General features: G+C 46.4%; 2 protein-coding genes across 7 annotated transcripts in view; both read left to right on the top strand.

The window, feature by feature from the left end:
• Positions 1-25871, top strand: part of CABIN1 (calcineurin binding protein 1) — a 222666-nt gene that overhangs the window by 96767 nt on the left and 100028 nt on the right. For all 6 annotated transcript variants that reach the window (XM_073674374.1, XM_073674401.1, XM_073674383.1 and 3 more), the window contains 2 exons: positions 17695-17871; positions 18106-18431. In XM_073674374.1, the coding sequence (XP_073530475.1) occupies positions 17695-17871; positions 18106-18431 (503 nt within the window). The remainder of the gene's footprint in view (positions 1-17694; positions 17872-18105; positions 18432-25871) is intronic.
• LOC141167011 (uncharacterized) lies at positions 9383-11775 on the top strand. Its single transcript, XM_073654299.1, has one exon. The coding sequence runs from the start codon at positions 9565-9567 to the stop codon at positions 10474-10476; it is 912 nt and encodes a 303-aa protein (XP_073510400.1). The 5' UTR covers positions 9383-9564; the 3' UTR covers positions 10477-11775.

The following is a 25871-nucleotide window of genomic DNA, read 5'->3' as shown; positions in this document are numbered from 1 at the left end:
AAATGTCATTGGATTTAAACAGAATTTATACCTAATGAATACATTTTTCCACCTAAGCTATGAGTCTTCTGAGGAGAGGAAGTGTCAACCTCTTTGAGATTATCGGCATTTATCACTTTTAGCCTCCACCTTTACCTGGGTGAAGCCTCCTTTCTGTTACAACTAGCATTGAATCTTCTTATGTATCTTTGTGGCCAAAAGTTTTGAGACTGACAAAAATTAGATTTTGATTTTTACAAAGTTTGTTGCTTCAGTATTTTTCGATCTTGTAGTCAGATGTTTCTGTAGTTACTGGAGTACAGTTTCATAAGTTTTAACATTTATTGACGAATGCATCAAGTTTATGCAAATACTCCATATTTACAGTGTTTATCATTATTTTTCAAGCCTGCAATTCAAGCAATTTGGTGATAAACAATTATTTTCCCTTTCTCCCATGACAGCACCACCTGAAAGAGGGTATCCGCCCACCAAGGACAGGAACCTACTGAATAAAAAGGCGGTACCTCTCTTCCGCATCAGTTTTGGTTCTTGTCCTTGATGGGTGCCTCTCTAGGTGGTGCCTTGCTTACCTGATCGTGGGGTCTGGACCGTGGATCCCGGGATCGATGCGGCATGGAGGCCGTGAAGAAGCAGCAGATGGTCCTCTGTTCCCAGACCCATCTTGCTGGCACCTGGGTCTGCGTGCGGGGGGGTGCCTTCCGGGGTCCGTTCCCGCGTGCACTGGGTCCTGCGGCCGGGTCTGCGCTCACATGATGGCCATGGCTGAGCGCGCCGGCAGGCAGGTCTTCCGGGCTGCGCACGTGCAGGGTCGCGTTGCGCCCCGTGACGTAGCGCGCCGGAAGTCCGGGCTGCGCACGCGCGGGGTCGTGACGCGCCCTAGCTCGAGTGCGCCGGAAGCCCGGGTCTGCGCTTGCGCAGGGTGCGATGTCAAGGTCATCCCCGTTTCCAAGCGCGCCGGGAGCTGCTGGGCTGCGCACGCGCAGGAGGGATCCTGCGGCGTAGCGCGCTAGCTGGCATAAATAAAAAAAGTATGTGCAATTTAATAAAATAAAAATATAAAAAAAAAAAAGAGAGAAAAATCCTGCGTTAAGCAGAAAGAGAGAGCACACTGCTGCCGGAAGGGGAGGAGCCCAAAGGAGGTGGAGCCCCTTATGCTTTATAAGGATGGGAAGCAGTCAAGATGGCGGTGTCTGCATCCCCGTCATGATGAGTGAGGAGCCGCAGTCACCTGGGCAGCAGCTGTGTCCGCCGCAGGAGGAACAGCAGCAGCCACAGCCGCCAAAGCAGCGTAAGCAGCTCAAGCCGGCGCATCGAGAGTCTTCCCATCTTCAGAGCCACAGCAGTGGGGGTCGTTCGAGTGCCGGCAGAACCGGTCAGAAGAAATCTCGTCAATCCACCTCCGCCAGATGGGAGCCTTCATGTGAACGGCAACCACCGTAACCGGTACCCTAATCTGAACGGCAGTGTGGTGAGTGATCTTCGTGAAAGTTCACCTTAGTAATGTGCTCTTCTCTGGTTTTTTTTCTCCTTTCGTTTCCTTCTGGTGTTAGGAACCAAAAAAGTGTAGTTCCAAGAATAAAAATAAGGAGTGTGCATTATGCAAAATTAGCTCCTCCTACGCTAAAAACCTTTGCTCGGATTGTATCCAGAGAACCATAGCAGAGGAGTCCCCTAGGTTCTCTATGGAATTAAAAACTTTGATCCAAACGGAGGTCAGGGATTCCTTAAAAGGCTTGACCTCGCTAAGAAGAGGAAGCAGAAACTGGTTTCCTCGGACTCAGAGGAGTCAGTGGAGTCCCGTTTCACGAGAGAATATACTTCCCCCTCTGACCTCTCCTCATCATCGTCATCAGAGTCTTCGGATGATGACGGGGGGGGGTAGGCCTTGTTTTTCAGTGGACAATACTGAAAGACTGGTTAAGGCTATAAGAGTGACTATGGGTATTGCTGATGCCAAAGCTCCCAGAACAGTTTAGGATGTCACGTTCGGGGGCTTAGATCAGAAGAGGAGACGCACATTCCCAGTTAACGAGAGAATCAAGTCTCTTATAGATAAGGAATGGAAAAAAACAGAGCGGAAAGGCCAGCTGCCTTCTTCTTCTAAGCGGAGGTATCCTTTTGAAGAGGAGGATGCAGCTAAGTGGGACAAAACCCCTAAAATTGATGTGGCCATTGCGAAGTCCTCAAAAAGATCCACACTGCCCTTTGAGGATTTGGGGTCCCTAAAAGATCCGCTTGATAAAAAGGCAGAGTCTTTTCTTAAACAGGCCTGGGAGTCGTCAGCAGGGGCTCTGAAACCGGCAGTGGCAGCCACCTGCACCGCCTGGTCTATGATGATCTGGCTTCAACAGTTAGAGGACCAGATCAAAGGGAATGTCTCTAGAGAGAAAATTTTGTCGGATCTTCCTCTTGTGCAGGGGGCGGCTGCATTCCTTGCAGATGCATCGGCAGATTCAGTTAGGCTGGCTACCAGATCAGCAAATCTTTCTAATGCAGCCCGTAGGTCATTATGGCTCAAGAGCTGGCCAGGGGATGTGCAGTCAAAGTCTAAACTCTGCTCAATCCCTTGCGAGGGGGACTTTCTTTTCGGGAAGGCCTTAGATGATATCGTGGATAAGGCCACGGACAAGAAACATGGGTTTCCCACTGTCTGTTCCCCGATATAAGAGCTCCTTTCGTAAGAGGAAATACAATCGGAGCAAGTTTCCCAGAGACCAAAGTGGGTGGAGAGATGGGAAGCCGTATAACAGAGGCTTCATGTTCGGGGGTCCATCCTCCGAGAATAAGAAAGCCCCTAAGTGACAGACCTCCCCAGGTGGGAGGAAGATTGTCGCTTACTACCACGTCCCAATCTTTCCTGCACACCAACAGTTTCTGAGGGTAGCTGTACAGTTCGGCAAGCACATAAGGCATTTTCAGTTTGCAGCTCTTCCCTTTGGCATCTCCGTGGCTCCAAGGGTTTTCACGAAGATTATCCTGGAAGTCACAGGGCATCTAAGGGAGAAAGATATCCTAGTCATCCCTTATCTGGACGATTTTTTAGTGGTGGGCAGATCAAAACAACTGGCTCTGGCGCACTGGCTCTGGCGAAGGTCATGGCCAGTCTAAATGGCCTGGGTTGGTTGCTAAATTTAGAAAAATCAAGACTGTAACCAAGGAAGGTTCAATCATTCCTGGGTCTCATTTTGGACTCAGAAAACCAGACCTGTCTTCTGCCAGAGGACAAGAAACTGAAGATCAGTTCCCTAAGATCACGGGTAATCAGCAATCCAACCATGACCTTAAGAAATGCTATGTCCCTATTGGGTACGATGACATCTTGTATCCCAGCAGTTCAGTGGGCTCAGTTCCATTCCAGACGTCTTCAGCAGGAGATCCTGACAGCAGACAAACGGCTCAGAGGTCAACTTGATGGAAGAATATCCCTTCCAAGTTTAGTAATCAACTCGCTGGACTGGTGGATGATTCCAGTAAATCTATCTCTGGGGGTTCCTTGGTCTTTCCAGGTGTCAGATACAATTACGACAGACGCAAGCACAGAAGGCTGGGGTGCTCACCTGAGGGATCAGTCAGTGCAAGGCCTCTGGTCGGACAGCGAGACGGGTCTCTCCTCCAACATGAGGGAGCTGTTGGCAGCCAGAAATGCACTAGTAGAGTTCAGTTCTTTTCTCCAGGGTCATCACTTCCGGATAATGTCGGCCAACCGAACGACAGTCGCCTACATCAATCGTCAGGGGGTACCAGATCCCTTCCTCTGATGTTAGTAGCGGATCAGATCTTTCGTTTTGCCGAGAGTCATCTGTTCACGCTCCCGGCGCTGCATATAAAAGAAAAAGAAAATCAGCTTTTACGTTCTCTAAGTCGGCACATCTTGAAACAAGGAGAAAGGGAGTTGAATCCAGCGGTGTTCCAGCAGATTGTCGGCCAATGGGGACAACCTCAGATAGATCTGTTTGCAAACAAAAACAATCGGAAAACCAAAATCTTTTGCTCCCTGAATCCAAAAGAGAGGCCGTTTGCGGTGGACGCGCTGCAAATTCCTTGGGATTTTACCCTGGCCTATGCCTTTCCCCCTCTAATGCTGATCCCTACCATCGTAAGGAAGATCCGAGAAGAACAGGCGAGGGTTATATTGATCTCCCCGTTTTGGCCCAAGAGACCATGGTTCACTTGGATGAAGAGAATGTCCCAAGCGGATCCATGGGTTCTTCCGGACACCCCAGATCTCCTCAGGCAGGGCCCAGTCTTCCATCCCCAAAGATCGGGCCTGCATTTGACGGCCTGGATTTTGAAAGGTCACTACTAACGCAGGAGGGGTTCTCTCCAGGTCTAGTTACTACTCTACTGGCGAGTAGGAAGCCGGTGACTACTAGGATCTATGGCAGAACCTGGGCTAAGTTTCTGTCTGCCTCGGGTCAGTCCGCCAAAGGGAGGGTTCCTATTGGGGCCATCTTGGAATTCTTTCAGAAAGGCTTAAGCGTGGGGTTAGCCACCAGTACCCTTAAGGTATAAGTATCAGCTCTGGGGGCACTATATAATTACGACTTAGCAGCGAATAGGTGGATCATCAGATTCATTAAAGCTTGCAGTAGATCTAGACCTATTCCTACTCCAAGGATGCCTCCTTGGGACCTTAATCTGGTTCTAGAAGCACTAACCAAGTCCCCCTTTGAGCCCTTAGAGGAAGCTTCGGAGAAAATTCTCACCTTAAAAACAGCCATGCTGGTAGCTCTAACTTCAGCTCGTAGGGTTAGTGATCTGCACGCGCTGTCAGTTAACCATCCGTTCACGCAAGTGTGTATGGATAGAGTAATCTTAAGGCCGGACCCGGCCTATCTTCCAAAAGTGGCCTCCAAATTCCATAGGACACAAATAATTACTCTCCCTTCCTTCTATCCTGACCCAGGGGATTCGGAGGAACAAAAACTTCACACTCTAGATGTTAAGAGGGTATTAGTCCAGTATTTGGAGGTAACGAAGGCCTGGAGAAAAAGTGACGCCTTATTCATCTCATTTCAGGGGGCTAGGAAGGGGCTTAAGGTTACAAGGGGGACCATAGCTAGGTGGGTCAGGGGCACCATTGGCTTAGCATACTCTTCTAGCAATCTGCCAGTTCCAGAGAACCTGAAGGCCCACTCCACCAGAGCTGTAGCTGCTTCCTGGGCGGAGAAAGCAGATGTGCCTATCGACATCATATGTAAGGCGGCAACTTGGTCATCCCCCGCTACATTTTACAAGCATTACCATCTTGACCTTTCCTCTTCTACTGATCTGTCCTTGGGAGGAAGGTGTTGCAAGCGGTAATCCCTCCCTCTGGTGTCTGATCTCTCTAAATCTCTCAGGTGGTGCTGTCATGGGAGAAGGGGAAAAGATCCTAGTTACTTACCGGTAACGGGATTTTACAGAGCCCATGACAGCACCCTATTAATTCCCTCCCCTTTATCACTTATGGTGTGCACTTCTTAGGGTGTTTTATTAAGAAATGTTTAGGTGGCAGTTATGTACTAACCTATTTTTCGGAGGCCCTCTCATGCTCTGAAACAAAAACTGATGCGGACGAGAAGTACCGCCTTTTTATTCAGTAGGTTCCTGTCCTTGGTGGGCGGATACCCTCTCTCAGGTGGTGCTGTCATGGGCTCTGTAAAATCCCGTTACCGGTAAGTAACTAGGATCATTTTCATGTATGATGGAGCACCATGTCATCACACAAAGGTGATAACTAAGTGGCTCAGTGAATAAAACATTGAACTTTTGGATCCATGGCCAGGAAATTCCCCAAATCTCAATCACATTGAGAACCTGTGGTCAATCTTCAAAATGCCTATGGTCAAACAACAATACAGAAATTATGAGGAACTCCAAGAACTTGTAAGGCAAAAATGGGTCAGGACTTAGCCCAGAATCTGATAACCAGCTGCCAGGGTGAATTGCAGAAGTCTTTAAAAATAAGAGTCATCACTCTAAATATTGAGTCTTTACATAAACTTGATGTATTTGTCAGTAAGAGTGTATCAAGACTTCCGGTGGTGGGGCATCTTGTATGGCTGCTTTTTTCAAGAGCTCCAGATGGATTACTGATCAATCTTGCTATAATGCTAACCGTCCCTTCCTCAAACCAGCTGAAAACAAGAAATATCTACAAAACAAGGTCTGGTCTTCCAATATTTCATAGCCCCGGAGTCCTAGTGCATAGTTTGCACTGCAGCACTGCCTGCTTGGTGCTGGCCATATTGAGGCCTAAGGAACACAGTAAGTCTGTCTTTCCAGAGAAAGCCCTGGCACTCTTCACCCGCCTCAGCTGCAGCCAAGCACACTGCACATTCAGAATCACCTACCTGAGGATTCCTTCTGACGGCTGCGACTAGGAATGATCTCGGGCTTCACATGATCCATCTTTCAGCCCCTAGACCAAAGCTGCTGGTCTCCTGACAGACATTTCCTGCACCTTCTACCTGCTTCTGTACCGACCAGGTACCGCTGAACAGTGATCCCAGCCATTCTCCTGCTTGCCTGTCCATCTGCCTTGCTGTACCCAACAGAGAGGTGATAACATCCTGAGATCTCCTGTGAAAGGCAACTAGTCCTTCAGGAATGAGGTACTGTGGCTGTGCTATCGTTTATCTTTTGTTTTGTTGTTTTGCCAGTAAGGCCGCGTTTATTTTGCTGGAGTTGCAGGGCTGTATGCCATTAAATAAAGCCTGCAGAGAAAACCCGGTTCCTGAGTCAACTTCCGAAAGCGTCCGAGTGAGTCGTCTTGCCACATTGGCCATAAACTGGTTATAAGTTATCTCAAAGCAGAAAACTCCCTAGTAACATAGCAATAAGGCTGTATTTGATATTTAAGACCACCATCTTATGGTTGGTTTTTGACTCGTATCCTTGAACCTTGGAATACAGCTAATGTACAAATACTGACACCTTGCCTCGCTGCCATGCCAAAAAGGCAAATTCACCTCAATTCGTATCATAAATGTCAACCAGATCTACTGGGAACACCTACATCTTCTACCCTACCAAAAATTGCAAAAATAATAAAGGTAAACAACTACTGACAAAGTCTCAGATGACAACATCATCAGACAATCCAGAGGCTTTGCCTGAACTATTAACTGGTGAGGACAATACCCAGCCTAATATGTCACCAGACTCCTCCAGCTTCTCCTTTAATAGAAAACCTACAAGTAGCTGCTGACACTCAGGAAGTGAGACTCCTCATTCCACTGTTTGAAATTAGATGTCCTCCATGCATCTATCAATTCGGCTCTAGCCCAGATTGTGACAAATGCACAAAAAATTGCTGAACTGGAGAACAGGATCAATGATTGTGAAACTACCATCAACTCTTTGGCTCAGGCATCCACCAGTTGTCAAAAAGAAAAGAAATTTCCCTCTGTGACAAGTTGGAGGACCTAGAAAATAGAGAGAGGCGGAATAATCTCCGATTCACAGGTGTCCCAGAAAATATTTTTGGAGATAATCTAACCAACTCTCACTGCTGATCTAATACAAGCTTTGCAACTTCCTATCATTCTGGACTCACTGCTGGTTGAGAGACCCCATCACATAGGTCCTCCTAGGGAACAAGGAGGAGGTCATGCACGTCTGTTCATCGCTAGATTCCTAAACTGGTCCATTAAAGAACAAGTTAAAAACAACTGTATCCTTATCTTTCAAAATTTTTCTTAAAAACGTATAGGCTTCTCACATATCTATTGATACCTTCATAACAACTCTATAAGGTTCCAGCTGTTATATCCAGCCAAACTAAAAGTCCAAGACAACAGCCGCATTCACCTATTTGATGATCCGATAAATGCACGTCACCATTTCCGATTGCCAAATGAAGGATGACCATTATCATTTCAGTGGGAGAGCATAATTGACTTTCATGACTACACTATTAAGGGCTACATGGCCTGATATAATTAATCATAGTTACTGGTTATTCGCTATCTGTTCACATGTGATGGTTTTCTATATTCATTTAATTATACCCATTCTTCCTTTTCATAGGTTCTCTAGTGGTATGTGGCTCTCCTTCTTTTGCAGACTTTAAACAAAGCCCAGGTTTTCTTCGCTCTCTGGTACGAAGAATCCTGACTGAGTGTCTTACCATTTGCAGACTAAACCCTTTGTCAAGACATCAAAGATGAGTATATCAGATACCAATATATCACCACATTATACACACAACAGGCCTGGTAAACGTAGAAAGGTCCTTAACCATTGAAACCGTATGACCCCTGACATCATCTACCTACAAGAGACGCGCTGGGTGAAAGGGAAAAATTCCACACTGAAAGCCACTTGGTTGGACACCTGCTACTCTGCAGATTATTCTTCAAAAACTAGAGGGGTGGCTATCCTATTTCGTAAGGGTCTTCCCTACACAGTTCTGGACAAATTAGTTGATCCTCATGGCAGATTTTTTATTATATCTGTGCTCATTGCTGACTACAATTACATGTTATTAAATGTATATGTCCTTAATCAGCCTGATCCTACGTTTCTCCCTAATCTTCTAGCCATTCTACAACAGAGAAACCCTCAAAACATAATTCTAGAGGGTGATTTAAACTCTGTAATTGATCCACAAATGGACAGATCAAATATGGTACTTCATCCCTATTGACTACTCAACAGCGCTCTCAGATGTTGCATGCATTGTACCTTTGGGGTCATTCCACATCAAGTGGACCGGTTTTAAAAATCGTTCCCACTCGACCTTCTCCGATTTTGTTGAAAATTTATAAGGATGTACATGTATGTTTGAAAAGAGGTTCTGTAAATTTTTAGGGCCAGATCTCAAATACATTGGGCACTGTTGAACTTTCACTGGAGGTTCCACCAAGCCTGCGGCTCGAGCTAAGAGGATTTTGCAAACTTTGGCACATAGCCATTAGAGTTCTATACTGGCTATGATGCTGAAATTTGGCATACTAGCTCAACTTTTGCTGCTAAACACGATAAAATTATTACCGGCTATGACAAAACAATATTTCGGCCGCAATTTTGTGTCAAAGTAGCTTGTAAAACGCGTCGCATAAAATTTATGCCAAACTTTGCCCATATATAACTCAAGACCAAAAACCAATAGTAACTGGTGCTTTGCCCTGTACACCAAACATCTACATGACTTTGCATTGCTGCAATATCATGGTCAAATCATATGTATTTGTGGAAATATTCACACCCACATATGATGAAAAACTTAAAAAAAACGAATTTTACCTATTTTTAGGTCAAATTTCTCAAAAAGGGTACCCCTAAAATATATTAATTCTGATATCATTAGAAAGAGCACATTTTTCTCTACAAGGATCATTGTTTTTTTTTTTGGAGTCTCTCAGTTTAAGAAAAGAAAAATGCCACTGAACATGGTGTTATTTATGCGCGTAATGCATTGATTTTGTGTTTGATTTTCAGATTCTTATCACATGTTAAAGAGTTGTATTGTTGCTAGCATTGTCTATTATAATCAAAAACCTAAAAACCTTTTTGTTTATGAAAAGTTATTGACGATTGTTACATTTTAATGCATATATTATTTATTTTTTAGCGATGGAGAATGAAATTGATGAAGAATCGGCCCAGTGCTCTATCGGCCTTGCGAACAATTCGAAGTGCCACCTTAAGACATTCACCCATAGCAAGGATGAGTTGAAATTGTTTACAAGCTTTGGATTGGATGAACAGAAATTGCTGCGTCGACGAGTGGGACTAAATTTTGATGAACATTCACAAATCTGTTTACACCATGAAGCTTCATTCTTCACCAAATATGAGCATTTGCAAAAATCGTGTTGCAATCCTTTTGGGAAGAAAGGTCATAACACCAAAAAGAATTTGCGAGCTATCAATTTGTTCGCAGCTGACCAGTTGAACGAATTTACAAAGAATGATGTGAAGCCTGGCCAGAAGATGTGTGCATCATGTCGAAAAGAATTTGCTAACAGGAAAAAATCAGCTGATCCAGTTTCCTCTGAATCAGATCCAGATGGAATGGAATGTTCTCCTGAAAGTCTAAATTCAAGCTTAACATCCATTGGCATCTCTCCTCTGAAATATCCACGGGTAAGCCAGCGGGATTCACTTGGATATGCAAGGAGAAAGATAAGCCAGGTACAAAATGCATTTTCTAGCAAGATTGCTTCAATTGGAGGGCTTGAGCCGAAAGACATTGAGCAAACAAAAACAGCACAGTGCAAAATGTGTCTGGATTACAATCACCTTTTGGCAGATTTGAAGCAAAAGCTGCAGGTGTCCAGTCGGGCAGAAAAGGTCCAAATATTGACATTGGCACCTAAAAGTTGGTCCATTAAGGCTATATCAGACGAATTCGGTGTCTCTGAACGAATGGTTAAACAAGCTCGAAAGCTTAAATGTGAACATGGGATCTTAGCCTTACCTAGAATCAAGTGTGGCAAGAAAGTTTCTGAGGAAGTGAAGAAAAAGGTGCAGCCATTTTTTTAGGATGATGAATTCAGTCGAATGTGCCCTGATAAAAAAGACTATGTATCAGTGCGAATAGCAGGAGAAAAAAAGCAGATGCAAAAGCGACTATTACTGAGCAATATGAGGGAAATGTTTGTTGCCTATCGGGATCGGAATGGCCCTGAAATTGGATTTTCCAAGTTTTGTGAGCTTCGGCCAAAGTGGTGCGTAACCGTTGGATCTGCTGGAACACATTCCGTTTGTGTGTGTACCATTCACCAAAATGTCAAACTAATGCTTGCAGCATGCCCAATCAATGATGACTACAAAGAGCCCATATGCAAAATGGTCTGTGGAATTGAATCCAAGGACTGTATGCTTGGCCGTTATGATAAATGCCCGGGTCCTGAAGTTTTAAAAGAATTTCTAGTCAATGTGTTTGTCAACAGTGACCCTGAAGATATTATTGAGTTCAAACAATGGATTCACACTGATCGAGACACGCTTGATACCAAACAACTGACTATAGAAGATTTCATTGAAGAATTGGTTTTGAAAATTTCTAAACTTTGTACCCATCACTACATCGCCAAGCACCAAAGTAGCTATTTGAAATCGTTGAAGGAAAATCTGAGACCTGGAGAGCTTGTGATCCTTATGGACTTTGCTGAAAATTACTCATTTATTGTTCAAGATGCCATTCAAGGTTTCCACTGGGAAAATAGTCAAGCTACAGTACACCCATTTGTAATTTACTTCAAGGAGTTAAATGGTGAAGCTGCGCAGAACATCAGCTTGTGCATAATCAGTGATTGCTCACGACATGACACAGTTGCAGTCCACACTTTCTTAACAGTAATTGTGGAGTATCTCAAGACTCTCATCTATGGGATTCATCATATCCACTACTTCAGCGATGGATCTGCAGCCCAGTACAAAAATTTCAAAAATTTTCTCAACTTGTGCCACCACAATGCTGATTTCAATATCAGCGCTGAATGGAATTTTTTTGGCATCAGTCATGGAAAGTCGCCCTGTGATGGGATTGGAGGGACAGCAAAGAGGTTGGCAGCTCGTGCCAGTCTTCAACGCCCAACTGAAAACCAAATACTGACCCTGGTGGATTTATTCAACTTTTGCAACGAGCAACTGCATGGAATCAATTTTTTTTTTGTTCCAAAAGAAAAAATTGACGAAATACGGGTAGTTCAAGAGGAAAGGTTCAAAGATGGACATACAATTGCTGGAACAAGAGAAAATCACCAGTTTGTGCCAATTGATGACAAAAAGATTCGCATTTCAAGGGTGTCAAATGACCCATCATCTTTCATTGCCCGTGTAGATAGATCTGTCAGATCAGAAATGCCTTTTGTGCCAATTGCAAACCTCCAGCCAGGGCAATACATTGCCTGCATTTACGATAGGAACTGGTGGATTGGAAATATTTCTGTAATTTCAGTCGACGACCATGATGCATTAATAAATTTTATGCATCCTCATGGACCAGCTAGCTTCTTTCACTGGCCTGTGAGAAATGATACATGCTGGATTCCCGAGCAGTCAATCATTGCAATAATTCCAGCACCAGCTGCAACAGCAATGGGCCGACAATACAGCTTCTCTGAACCGATTATGTTGCAAATTCAGCAACAATTCCAGACCACTTAGACTGAACATTATGGCTTGGGAACCAACAAAAGATACCCAATATTAGGCTTGGGATCCTAGGCAAAGACACCCACCCTCAGGCTTCGGAACCTGCGATAAAGAGACCGCCCGCGGCTGTCCTTGCACGGCTATCGGCCATGGCTCCTAGGCGATGGGGCTGCCAATTCTCGAAAGACAGCATTATTACAATTCTTAATAGGATTATAATACTAATTCTTAGGGAATTGGTTGTGGTATAACCACCATGGACGAACGCAAGGGTTTGAATAGCGCAGTTACCATTCATTGCTTATTAATAAATAACACCATGTTCAGTGGCATTTTTCTTTTCTTAAACTGAGAGACTCCAAAAAAAAAAACAATGATCCTTGTAGAGAAAAATGTGCTCTTTCTAATGATATCAGAATTAATATATTTTAGGGGTACCCTTTTTGAGAAATTTGACCTAAAAATAGGTAAAATTCCTTTTTTTTAAGTTTTTCATCATATGTGGGTGTGAATATTTCCACAAATACATATGATTTGACCGTGATATTGCAGCAATGCAAAGTCATGTAGATGTTTGGTGTACAGGGCAAAGCACCAGTTACTATTGGTTTTTGGTCTTGAGTTATATATGGGCAAAGTTTGGCATAAATTTTATGCGACGCGTTTTACAAGCTACTTTGACACAAAATTGCGGCCGAAATATTGTTTTGTCATAGCCGGTAATAATTTTATCGTGTTTAGCAGCAAAAGTTGAGCTAGTATGCCAAATTTCAGCATCATAGCCAGTATAGAACTCTAATGGCTATGTGCCAAAGTTTGCAAAATCCTCTTAGCTCAAGCCGCAGGCTTGGTGGAACCTCCAGTGAAAGGTCAACAGTGCCCGTTGTAATTGAGATCTGGCCCTAAAAATTTACAGAACCTCTTTTCAAACATACATGTACATCCTTATAAATTTTCAACAAAATCGGAGAAGGTCGAGTGGGGACCACTGGTCCACTTGACATGGAATGACTCTTTGTTATCCCTGGCAACTCCGACATAGCTCTACTAGAGACTGCACATTTTTCTCTACAGCACATGATTCTTTTTCAAGAATAGATTATCTCTTTATCTCGGAAATCCTATTTGAGCAGTCATCCCACACAATTACACCCCTTCGTAATATTGAACCATGCCCTAATCTCTCTCTCTCCAATCTCTCCCACATCAATTACGATCTAAATTTCGTAGATTCCCTTCTTGTCTTGCCAAGTCTGAATATTTTAGCTCCTACCTTAAAATGTATTGGAATAATTTCATAGATTTTTATTATTATTATTATAGCGCCATTTATTCCATGGCACTTTTCATGTGAAAAGAGGTATACATAGAGAAAAAACAAGTACTATAATCTTGAACAAAAACGAGTCAGCGACTGGTACAGGAGGAAAGAGGACCCTGCCCGCGAGGGTTCACAGTCTACAAGGGAATGTTAATTTAATACATTTAAGGGACACACATTTACTATGGGCCACCTCAAAAACTGTTATGAGGGGTCACATAATTATACAGTGTTGAAAAAATGCAAATTTAAAGAACAATTCCATAAATTTAATAATCCCTTACTCAAAGCCCAACATGCTTATATAACACATCCCTCTCCCCAGACAAGACAGCTATACCAAGTATCAAACCGGTTAATGAAAACCTTCTTACGTGGTCAAGCCCATTGGCAGAACAAATATCATTAGGGCAATAGACAAGGCTTACTGTTGGCCAGACTGACTCGCCCTTATTCTACACACAAATCTATACTTGCCCTGCGAAATCCAAACACCCAAGAACTACATACCAAAACAGAAAAAATTAGCGAAGTACTATTTAATTATTTTGAGGACCTTTTATAGAGCTACTCCTGCTGATCTAGAACTCATTAATTAATTACCTGCTGCCCAAGCTCTGCCTCAATTATCTACAGACCAAGCAAATGATCTTGATGTTCTCATGACAGAAGAAGTGAAATTGGCAATATCTTCTGCATCAAACTATAAAACACCAGGTCCAGATGGCTATTCCGCCATATTATAAACGTCTATTACCTAATATTGTACCTACACTTACCATTCTCCTTAACTCAATTTATATTGATAATCAAAAAGTTTATCAATTATTGGATTCAAGAATAATATTACTCCCAAAACCAAGTAAAGATCACATCTCTTGAATCCAGCTCAACAAGGCTTCACTAGCTGCTAAAATATATACAAAAGATCATAGCAGTCACTGTAAATCTCAGCATCAGTCACATCTGCCTTCAATGTTGTTGGTTCTTGATGCAGAGAAGGCCTTTGACTCCGTGTCCTGGCCATTCCTGCTTGCCACACTTTCACAGCATTGTTCTGGGGCTACTTTCCATAACCTCCTCACATATACTCAGCAGGAGGCGGTGACCCAGATAACAGTGAATGGCCTTAATACTCCATACTTCGACATGTTTAGAGGAACCCACCAGGGTTGCCCCCTATCTCCTCTTTTATTTAATTTAGCCCTAGACCCATTATCTTACCATCTTCAATACACCTCAAGTTTTCAAGGTCTTAAAATTGGTAAGGCAGAATTTCGGATTGCAGCTTTTGCAGATGCTAATGATTTCAAACCATCAACATTCTTTAATGAATCGACTAGATGATCTTAAGAGGATGGGAGCCTTAACTGGATACACTTTAAGCGTGGACAAGTCAGAGGCTTTCCTCCTCAAATATGCCAGTAGACCACTTTGGTCAACAAATATACCTTTTCACAATCTCGGCCCTCAAAAAGCCAAATATCAAAACAGCATAAGCTCCTTAATAAACCAGTAGACCATGTCACCCAGTCAACATCACTATCCAAATGGTCGAGGAATATACCAGAACTCGCTACATCAATCATACTTACAGCGATTGCTTATAGCCATAGGTTTCTTTCTTCAGCTCGATAGTTAGAAATGCTTCTCAATCTCTGTCATCGGGCCTTTATTACCCCTATTAGAGGACATAGGATGGGTATTTCCCTACCTCAAATTGTTTCAAGTATAATGCCCCCAAGGCTGACTTGTACCACTGCATGTAGTCTTGCTCAGAAATAGTCTTTTTGGACAAAGATCCATGCACTTGTCCAATCACCTTTCCAAATTCGCCCCCTTTGGTCCTATATGGGCCATTTTCAGATATCTGGATGCTGAAATATATTGATGCAATCCTGGAGTAGGGAAACTTTTACACATGGAAGCAATTCTTCACACATGGCTTAGTCCGCAACCCCCTCTATACAAATTGTGTTTGGAAAAAAAACTTGCCTTTTTAATGAAGATGAACTGGAGGAGTCTCTTCAAAAGAAACCAAAAGTTCAAATTTTTTTTGACACTTGGGAGAGTATTATAGAACTTTTACCTCACCACATTCGTAAATCCTCTCAAGATAGTATTGGACCAACCACATGGTTTCTACAGAGGCCATTGATGGGAGATCCTCCAAATGTTACCTTAGTTTCCCACTACAGGTGATGTCTGCAACATGGAGACACAAAGCCACACACCACGAGGATGAGTTCCTCAATTACTATTTCCTCTACAATCGCTATAATTCTCCTTGATGGGAGAGAGGTGGAAACATGGGCAATTGTTGTTATTGTGATGTCACTGTTATTTCACTTTGTTTTTCATTCACCTATTGCACAGTAACTTAAATTACGTCATTATATCATAAAGGTTATATAGAGAACGGTTCCTCTTTAGTCAAATCAACCATTTATTACTCTTTTGTTTATATATATTGTGTTTTGTAATTGGAAAAATGTTAAAAAAAAAAGTAAAACCTTATGAAATTCTTCTAATTGTACATCAGTAGCTATAGAAATATCTGACTACAAGATCTAAAAACACTGAAGCAGCAAATTGGGTAAAAAACTAAATTTGTGTCAGTCTCAAAACTTTTAGCCACAACTGTACTAGTATCGCATACCACCATCTCAATACATTAATAGGGCTAGGTCTGCAACTGTGATCTTGTGATCCACAATTTGCTCCAGTTAATAGAGAAGAGATCCCTGTCCAATCTGGGCATTCATGACATGTAGACAGGTGGTATCATAAATGTCCGATAGATGAGGGTCTCATAGGTGAGATCTGCCTTAATCACAGAGCGCATGCTCAGCCACTTCTCCATTGTAACAGTGCAGAACAGGACTTCGTTCTTTAGCTAGATATGGGACCCACATCTGTCAAACATTTATGGCATATTCTGTTGCTATGCCTTAATTGTCCCAGATGGGAGAACCCCTTAACTGATTTCCATTTGGACGGGCATATGTCTTCATGATACAGCCCCTTTAAGCTGGCCCTACACATTAGACCTACTACTAAGCTAATCAATATGAGTAAAGGATGGTTGTATATGTTTGATATCAGGATGCAGCCTTGTCCGAGGTGTGTGCTGGAGGATGATATCCTTACTATAAGAATATATGCTCAGCTAATAAAGTGATGCGTATTTATGGCTTTCTCGCCATCCACAGATATGTTAACTAACTTAAAGGGAAACTGTCAGCAGTTTGTAATATGTATTCTGAGAGCCGCATGATGTAGGGGCAGAGAGCCTGATTCCAGCAATGTCTCTTTTCTAGTCTGTGTTTTTGTTTCAACAAAATCTGTGTTTTCTCAGCAGTAGATTATCACTAGAGGACTAGGTGTCTTGTGCCTCCTACTTAACTGCTCTGTGTTACCCTGCTCATACAACTGATTAGCAGCTTTCTGTCAATATACTGTGTACACAGAAAGCTGCCAGTCAGTGCTGTGGGCGAGGTTATACACAGCTCAGCATTCTGAGCACTGCTAGATCTGCAGCAGAGAAAACTGTGATTTTATCACAACGGCTGCACCCAGTAAACTAAGTGATACATCGCTGGAATCAGGGTCTCTGTCCCTACCTGCTGTCAGATTACATAGCAAAAACCTGCTGTCAGATTTCTTTGAAGGGGTTGTTCACTTTTCTTTATTTTATCAAATCAGTAATATATTACAGATTCTCCTCCTTCATGAAGTGTGGCCTCTTTCACAGACTGCGCACCCCTTCTGTTCTCAGCTGGGTAGGTGATATAGGAGCATGTGATCAACCTCCTCCGACTAACAAACACTGCATGTTGGAAAGCTGCCTTTCAGATGAAGGCGGCTGGTGGACAGCTCGGGTACATGTCCCTCCATCAGCTGCCATTCTGAGAACAGGAAGGCTGCACTTCACAAACTGGGGAAAGGGCCCCAAGTCTGTAATACTTTTCTATTCATAATACAGTTTTGCCTTTTGTCATTGAGCACAGCACTAAATTCTGTCCATTCATCTAACAATCTATGTCCCATGTCTATCTAGGTCTTATAATTTTGGATCTAATAGTTCTCTATACCTAGTGTAAGTGACCATGCTTAATTTTGTGCTACTGGAGGATAACAGGTGATGTAGAAGGGATGTTTGGTGGCGTGTCCTTTCCTGTCCCTTGTCCCATGCTCTTGCTGCTTCCTGTTAATGCTTGTTGGTGGAGGGGTGTCTGGAAGCTCTCCACTTTACTGATGGCATGTCTTCCTTCCTATAGAACGCAGCCAGGACAGTATGGCAGTAGTCCTTTCCGACTGTAGCTCCACACAAGACACATTCACTGAGCCAGCCAGCTCGCAAGACAGCTCCAAGGGAATCTACTTGGAAAAGAAGTCCGGTTACTCTCACAACACATCACATTATAGAGAGGTTCAGCTAGCAGCAGATGACAAAGGTAATCATAGTGAAGCAGGTGGCTGGACTGCTGGCCACAGCTATGTGCATGGATGCCTTAGTAGCTATTTTGTCTGCCTCACACTTGGTAGACCTTATTTTTTTTTATTTGGAGAAATAAGTTTACTGGTGGTGTCCTTCTCCCAGAAAGTAATTTTTGATTGTTTTCATTACTTATTTGATATTATTATAAAATATTGACATTACATTTATCTTGTATATTCCAAACTTACAGGAAGAATAGAAGAACATGTGGAGCAGCCAGACACCCCCAGCTCAGTGGAGATGAAAATTTCTGAAGTACAAACTTCTCCCACCTGCAGTACACCTATACGATCTTTACCACCTCCTCTGTCATTAGGAGACCCTAAAAAGAGACCAGAATCAGCTGGAGACTTGTCAGAGTACCCCCAGTGTCTACCCGAAGGTGCTGAAGAACAGCGCAAGGTCTTAATTCAGCAATGCATCACTTCATTCAAGTTATGTCTCAGCCGTTTTCCCCAGCACTACAAAAGCCTGTACAGGTTGGCTTTCCTGTATTCTTACAGCCTCACTCACCAGGTAAGATATGTGGATCTGTGCCTGTGTAAGGTTTTCTAATACATCATTGATATTGGTTATGCACGATGCAGGGTTAGGCATTTTATAGGGCAGTTACACAGAATGTGCTGGCTCTAAGTGCATCTTTGACAGACAAGATGAACATCCTGGTTCAGATAAACAAATATCTTTCTTTCTATCAAATATATTGTCTGTATAATTTTACTGATTTAAACTTTTATACATATCTTTTTTCTTTTTTTAAATAACCTTACCCTTCCTTGCATGTGACGCGCCCCCTGGGCCTGTGCTGTGCAGGGGATACCCGGAGCCGGATCGCTGGGGGTTGTAGTCCTCCGTGGCTGTGACCCGGTCCGAGCCCAGGGCGGTCAAACCAGTGGCAGTCTGAGTGTGATAACAAATGTCCGACTACGCCACCCGTGGATTGCGGTCAGTGGGGACCGCCGCTGCGCTGCCGACCGCTGAGGCTGATGTTGTATGCGCAGCCAAGTATGGGATAACTCCCCACGGGAGAAGTATTGCCTCAGGGCAGCTAGTGTGGATGATGGGAGTGATGGTGTGAGCGTCCCAGTACTGATGGTGCTGGTGCGGCGATGAAACACAGAGACGTGTGGTGCAGTTCAGGGTCTTTACTGATGGAATAACGCAGACCCTCCCGGGAGTACTGGTTAGCAGTAGGGGCCTGGTCAGTCTGTAAGCAAGTAGGATCTCCCCTGGCCAGGTGGAGTTGTAGGCCTCCCCGACTATCTGCACTCTTTCCTGGCTACCTTGCTCTATGCGGGTAGAAGTAGGCCACGTCCCTGAGTATACCGTGTGGTGCTCACCCGTATGGCCGGTGACTTGGGGCCTTCTGTTAGCCTCCGCTTCACGATGGCGGTGCTGGTCCCTTGCTTGTGACCGTGCCTCCGGGCTTCTATGGCCAGAGGACATGGAATCCCCTGCCGGTTGGATTCTGCTGCTGGACCTGGATGTCCCCACAGCCTCGGACTCCGTGTCCGGGTTTAGTGTCTTCAGCCAAGGCGAGCTTTCTAGCTTCCAGACTCTGGCACTCGCTCCTGCTCCTACAGAGCTCCTGTTGTCACTTTCCCTCTCCAGGCTCTGACTCTCAGACTCTGTCTGACCTAATCCCGCCCCAGACCCAGTTTATAAGGGCAGATTCCTCCCCTCCCAGGTCTGGGCGGGCAGTGTTGCATGCTTAGGGCTCCTGACCAGAGAAACCTCCCACTTGCTCTCAGACATGGGGTGCCACATTCCCCCCTAGTAAATTTTAGTACTCCGGGACTAAACACATTTTTAAAGAAACATAAATACAAGGGTATAAACGATAATACAATAACATATTTACAAGAAGCTTTAGTTCTTTAAAGGTCACGGCGTGTCCGCAACCGGGTGTCCATATCACCCAAGGTGAAGTTTGTGAAACAAGAGGGTGTCCATGTCACCCAAGGTGAAGCTTTAAGCGAAGTAGGGGACCTGTCCAAAGCAAACCCCTTGCGTTGGCCTTGGGCGTGGCTGCAAGGCTGAAGCTAGCCACTTTGGGCCGCAAGGAGGCCACGCCAGACAGGTTTTCTCTTCCGCGGCCGTCTTCGCAAGAGGCACAATGTGCAACTATCTACAAAACTGTTCCGGTTATCCAGCGTCCATAACCTGTTAGTCCAAATAAATCTGCAGGGTAACTGAAAAACATAATTAATAACAGGCAACAACACAAACCGTAAACATTTCTCAATAAACACGTAAATTTGCAGTGCATTACTTTATATTTTCCAGCGAGCGGGCATCTGACCTCTAGTGACTCTAGTGGACCTACGGAGCTCACTAACTGGTTCTGCACTACTGGGTGTAGGAGGTGTTATGGGTAAGCTGGGCAGCTGTCTGCGCACTCTTTGGCTCACTAGGGGCACGGCAGGCTCACTACTAGCAGAGGGTTGATCCTCCTGCGCTGCTGGTGTGGACTCTTCTGCCTCCTGGGCCTCTGCTCTTCCAGCTCTACCTGGTCTTCTGTAGGCACTTGAGGGGCTGGCTGGAGAAAGGTGAGGACGGGCACCGCGATAGCGTTGTTTACTTGTGTCCAGGACCGGGGAAAGTCTCCGAATACGGTGCTGATCATTTCCTCCTTTTCCTCTACGGGTTCAGGGTCTTCCTGACCTTCATCCGTGCTTTGCAACTTCTCGGGGCACTTTTTCAGGTGGTCTCTGGAGACAGTGGCTGTGGTCTCTCCTCCATCCTTGCTGATGACGTACACCTTTGGATTATTGTGGCTTGAGGGCAGTACGGTGTACGGGTCCTTTTCCCACTGGTCGTCCAACTTATGGAGCTGCCTTTTTCTTTTCAAGACCTGCTTTCCAGGTACCAGGGGAACAGCGGGAGCATGTTGGTTATAAGTCCTCTCCTGCCTTTCTCTTGATTGACAGAGACTTCGCTCGACGCTCTCCTGTACTTTCCGGTACTGCTGCTGCCGTTCTGTATCCCAGTCTGCCTCTGGCGAGGTGTCCTCGGGTATCAGGACTCCCATATCCAGGTCAACAGGCAGCTTACCAGGTCTTGCTCGCATTAGGTAAGCCGGGGTACAGTTGGTGGAACCTACCGGGATGTGGTTATACAGGTCCACCAGATCGGGCAGTTTCTCAGGCCAAAGACTGCGTTCTTCCAGTGGCAATGTTTTTAGCAGATCTATCACCACCTGGTTCATCTTCTCGCAGAGTCCATTGGTTTGGGGGTGATAGGGCGTCGTTCTTATCTTCTTGCAGCCATACAGGTTGCAGAACTCCTGGAAGACCTCTCCACCGAAGGCTGGTCCTTGGTCTGTCAACACTTGGTCCGGGTACCCGTGTGGGCGGCAGAAGTGCAGCTGGAAGGCTCTGGCTGCTGTCTGAGCCGTCAGGTCTTTGACAGGGACCACCACCAGGAACCGGGAGTAGTGATCCACGATGGTTAGGGCGTAGACATACCCGCTTCTGCTTGGAGCCAGTTTAACATGGTCCAGAGCGACCAGTTCCAGCGGCTGCCTGGTGATGATGGGCTGCAGGGGAGTCCTCTGGCTGGCACGGTCCCTTCTTCTTAGATTGCACGGGCCACAGTCTCTACACCACCTCTCAATGGCTCCTCTCATGCCTATCCAGTAGAACCGTTCACGCAGCAGGAACTCCAGCTTCTTCCATCCGAAGTGCCCTGCCCCATTGTGGTAGGCCTCCAGCACCATAGCTGCGTCCCTTCTCGGTACCACAACCTGCCAAATCAGTTCATGTGTCCGGGAATTGACCATTCTGCGGCACAACTTCTCCTTGTAGAGAAACAGTCTGCTCTTTTCCGTCCACAGTTGCTTGGTCTCTTCCGGAGCGTCTGGGTCCAGGCTGGCGTCAGCCTGGGTCAGCATCTCCTTCACCAGACGGACTGCGGGGTCACTGTCTTGCGTCTCCGCCCAGTTGTAGTGGGGTAAGGGGTTGAACGTAGCGGATCGCTGGCCCCTCACACGGTGGGAATACTGGGTAATCCCATGACGGTGAAACGCAGGGAGTTCGATCTCTTCCAATTCTTCTGGATCCTCCCCTTCGTCCGGTAGGTTTGGCATCCTGGACAGGGCGTCCGCTTTGGTATTGGAGCGCCCTGCCCGGTATTTGATTGTGAACTCATAATTGGACAGGCGGGCCATCCATCTCTGCTCCAGGGCACCCAGTCTTGCAGTGTCCAGGTGTGTCAACGGATTGTTGTCCGTGTACACGGTGAACCTGGAAGAGGCAAGGTAATGCTTGAAACGTTCGGTTACTGCCGACACCACTGCCAGGAACTCTAGCTTGAACGAGCTGTAATTCTCAGGGTTTCTTTCCGTGGGTCGCAGTTTTCGGCTGGCGTAAGCAATTACCCGTTCTCTCCCCTGCTGGATCTGGGACAGTACGGCCCCTAGCCCGATGTTGCTTGCGTCCGTGTGAAGGATAAAGGGCTGGCTGTAATCAGGGTACGCCAGGATTTCATCCCCCGTGAGGGCCATCTTCAGCTGGCGGAATGACTCCTCTTCCAGCTTTTCCCATCTGAAGGGTGGCTTCTGGTTTTTGGCCTTCCTGGACTGGCCTATCAGGAGGTCCTGCATAGGAGCTGCCTTCTTGGTAAAACCGGGAATGAATCTTCGGTAGTAGCCTACCAACCCGAGGAACTGCCTGCACTTCCTTTATGCTGGATGGTCTTGGCCAGTCCTTAATCACGGTGATCTTGTCAGGGTCGGGGGCTACTCCGTCAGCACTCACCACGTGTCCCAGGTACTGTACCTTTGGCTTCAGTGGATGACACTTTGAGGGTTTTACCTTTAGGCCATAGTTTGCCAGGGCTTCAAACACTTCTGCCAGGTGTTCCAGATGGTCCTCATAGGTCTTGGAATAGACGATGACGTCGTCCAGGTATAGTAGGACTGTCTCGAAGTTCCGGTGTCCCAGACAGCATTCCATCAACCGTTGGAAGGTTCCTGGTGCGTTGCAGAGCCCGAACGGCATACAGTTAAATTCGCTGAGTCCCATCGGGGTGGTGAATGCGGTCTTCTCCCGGTCCGCCTCTGCTACAGGAACCTGCCAGTACCCGCTAGTGAGATCCAAAGTAGAGAAGAAGTTAGCAGATTTTAATGCAGCTAAGGACTCTTCTATCCTTGGTAACGGGTACACATCTTTGTGTGTGATACGGTTGACCTTCCTGTAGTCTGCACACATTCTCATGGTGTTGTCTTTCTTTTTCACTAAAACTAGTGGAGCTGCCCAGGGGCTACAGCTGTCCCTGATTACCCCAGCCTCCTTCATGTCTTTTAACATCCCCTTGGCGTGTTGATAGTGTGCAGGGGGTACGGGTCGGTATCTCTCCTTTATGGGAGGATGGTCTCCTGTGGGGATGTGATGTTCTACCCCCTTTACTCGCCCGAAGTCCTGCGGGTGTTTACTAAACACTCTCTCGTACTCTTGGACCACCCGATAGACTCCCTGTTTTTGGTGTGAGGGAGTGGAGTCAGTACCCAAATGCAGTTGCTGACACCAGTCCTCCATTGGTTTCTTAGAGCCGTTACCTTCCTCTGGTTGAGATGGAGGCAAGGGTTCCACGGCCTGTACAGAGTTCTGGTTGTGGTGAACAATTTGGCTAGCGTGGCATACCGGGGCAGGTATACTTCTCTCTCCCCGATATTTATGATGCGGACGGGCACCCTCCCGTGGCGTACATCGACCACCCCCCGTGCTGTCAAAATGGTGGGCCTACTGTCTGAGTAGACGGGTTCTACCATTGCTTGGTAGTCTCTACCTCTTAGACCAATAGCTGCCCGGCACCAAATCATCATCTCACTTTTTGGGGGCATGGCAATAGGGAACGGGTCACACATTCTCACGCTACCTATCTCACCACCAGATAATTCCACTTGTTGCCGCTTCATCAGTGCCCGGATCTCTTTTTGGAGCACACGCTGCTGGCTGGAACTGGCGTTCTTGGCAACCTGCTGCAAAATAAGAATCACCTCTGCAAGACAGTTTTCAATTACGTTAGTACCTAGGGTTATTTTTGGGTGACTCTCGCGACGGTCAATGTCCACAATGATCAGTCCTTGTGCCGGCAGTTCAACTTTACCGACCTTGATGGTCACTTCCTTAAATCCTATCTGTGGCACGGGCTGACCATTGCTGGCGATAATGCTCAGGTCGTCATCTGGGTAGCGGGTTATGTCCGAGGCATTCCAGTACCGCTTAAAGAGCACGTACGGGATGGTGGTGACCTGTGACCCGGTGTCTAGTAGGGCACTCATAGGAATGCCGTCCAGTACAACAGGCAAGACCGGACGTCCCCCTACGTATTTGTCACGCCAGTTCGATGGGCCTGATGATCTTAGGCCTGGGGGTTGGCCCTCTACCCCAGGTTGTGCCCGTTTAAATGACAGTGCCTTGCCATATGTCCGGGTTGATTGCAGCGGCGGCAGATGGGTCGTCCGTCCTCGTTGTACCGGTCGCTGGGTCTTCCTCTGGCCGGTGGGGTCCTCCTCAGTCGGCGCCACGGGACATCCTCCGGTCCGGATGCCAGCTGGATCTTTCCTGGAGAAGAGACCTGCAAAGACTGCACAGTTCTGGTTAGCTCTCTTAGTCAGCTCTTGGACCTGATGGTGCAGGTCTGTAGCCGGGTCATTGTTCAAAGCCTGCGCATCAGCTCCCACAGGCTCTGCAGACAAGGGCGCCGCGTCCTGGTGATAAGTGATAGCAGGGCGTCTGTGGGTCACAGCGCCACCTGGTGCCGGTTTTCGGAGCACCCGGATGGCTCTGTCCTTGAACTGTGCAAAGTCCAGGTCAGGGTCCTGTAAGGCCATTGCTCGCAACTGGGTTCGGTGGGCATTGCACAGTAGACCCTCAATAAATTGTTCGGTCAACAGCTTGTCTTCATTTCCCACGCTGTCAGGGTCTGCCTGCTTAATGGCTCTCAGGGCCTCTTGTAGGTTTAGAGCATAGTCTCTTATACTTTCGTGTGCCCGTTGTTTGCACCCGTAAAATCTTAGTTTTATCTCGGCTGAGGATCGGGTGTCAAATGTGTCTTTCAGCCGGGCTAGTATTTCTCTGACAGTCCTCTTCTTCCCAGGTGACCAAGACTTTACCTCCCTTTGGGCTGCCCCGATTAACTGGGCCACCAGGATGCTTACTTTTTGCTCTTCCGTGAGGGGGTATACCTGGAAGAGGCTATCCAGTTTTTCCCTTAAGTCACTCAGGGTATGTGACTCCCCTGAGTACTGGGGTAGCCAGGTTGCCCCCGGGATATAGGGCATGGTGAATGGCATGACCGCTGCAGCGGTTGTGCTGGCGGCCGGTGTGGCGGTGGAGCTCCCCTCGGTGTCCGACATCCTTCTACCCCCCCCTAGTGGACCGTGGCCTACCTTGTGATGCTCTTCTTCCGTAGACCGCGGCTCCGCAGTCAATCGTCGGGGTAGAGGACCTGGCGTCGCGCTACTATGACGTCAACGTCGCTCTTCCTCCCTTCCAGGACCTTGCGCAGCGTCAGTGCGTGGGGCGGAGCTTCGGATCTCGCGCGCTTTCGGCGTCCACGCCCCTCTTCTTCCCGTATGGCGTCCGAAGGCGGGAAGACGGCGGGAAACGACCCAAGATGGCGTCCGATGGCGGGAAACGGCTCCGGACGGCGGGAAACTTCACCACAGGTAAGTATAAAAGTCTTTTTCAGGCACGCAGTACCCGGTGGTTGCGGGCACGAAATCCTGCCGACTACGCCAAAGTTGACGCGCCCCCTGGGCCTGTGCTGTGCAGGGGATACCCGGAGCCGGATCGCTGGGGGTTGTAGTCCTCCGTGGCTGTGACCCGGTCCGTGCCCAGGGCGGTCAAACCAGTGGCCGTCTGAGTGTGATAACAAATGTCCGACTACGCCACCCATGGATTGCGGTCAGTGGGGACCGCCGCTGCGCTGCCGACCGCTGAGGCTGATGTT

Source organism: Phyllobates terribilis, unplaced genomic scaffold (genome assembly GCF_046119375.1).
Source record: "Phyllobates terribilis strain yellow unplaced genomic scaffold, ASM4611937v1 Scaffold_1__5_contigs__length_1240528914, whole genome shotgun sequence".
NCBI lineage: Eukaryota > Metazoa > Chordata > Amphibia > Anura > Dendrobatidae > Phyllobates > Phyllobates terribilis.
Note: the sequence above shows the minus strand (reverse complement) of the source record. Positions and strands in the feature narration are given on the sequence as shown.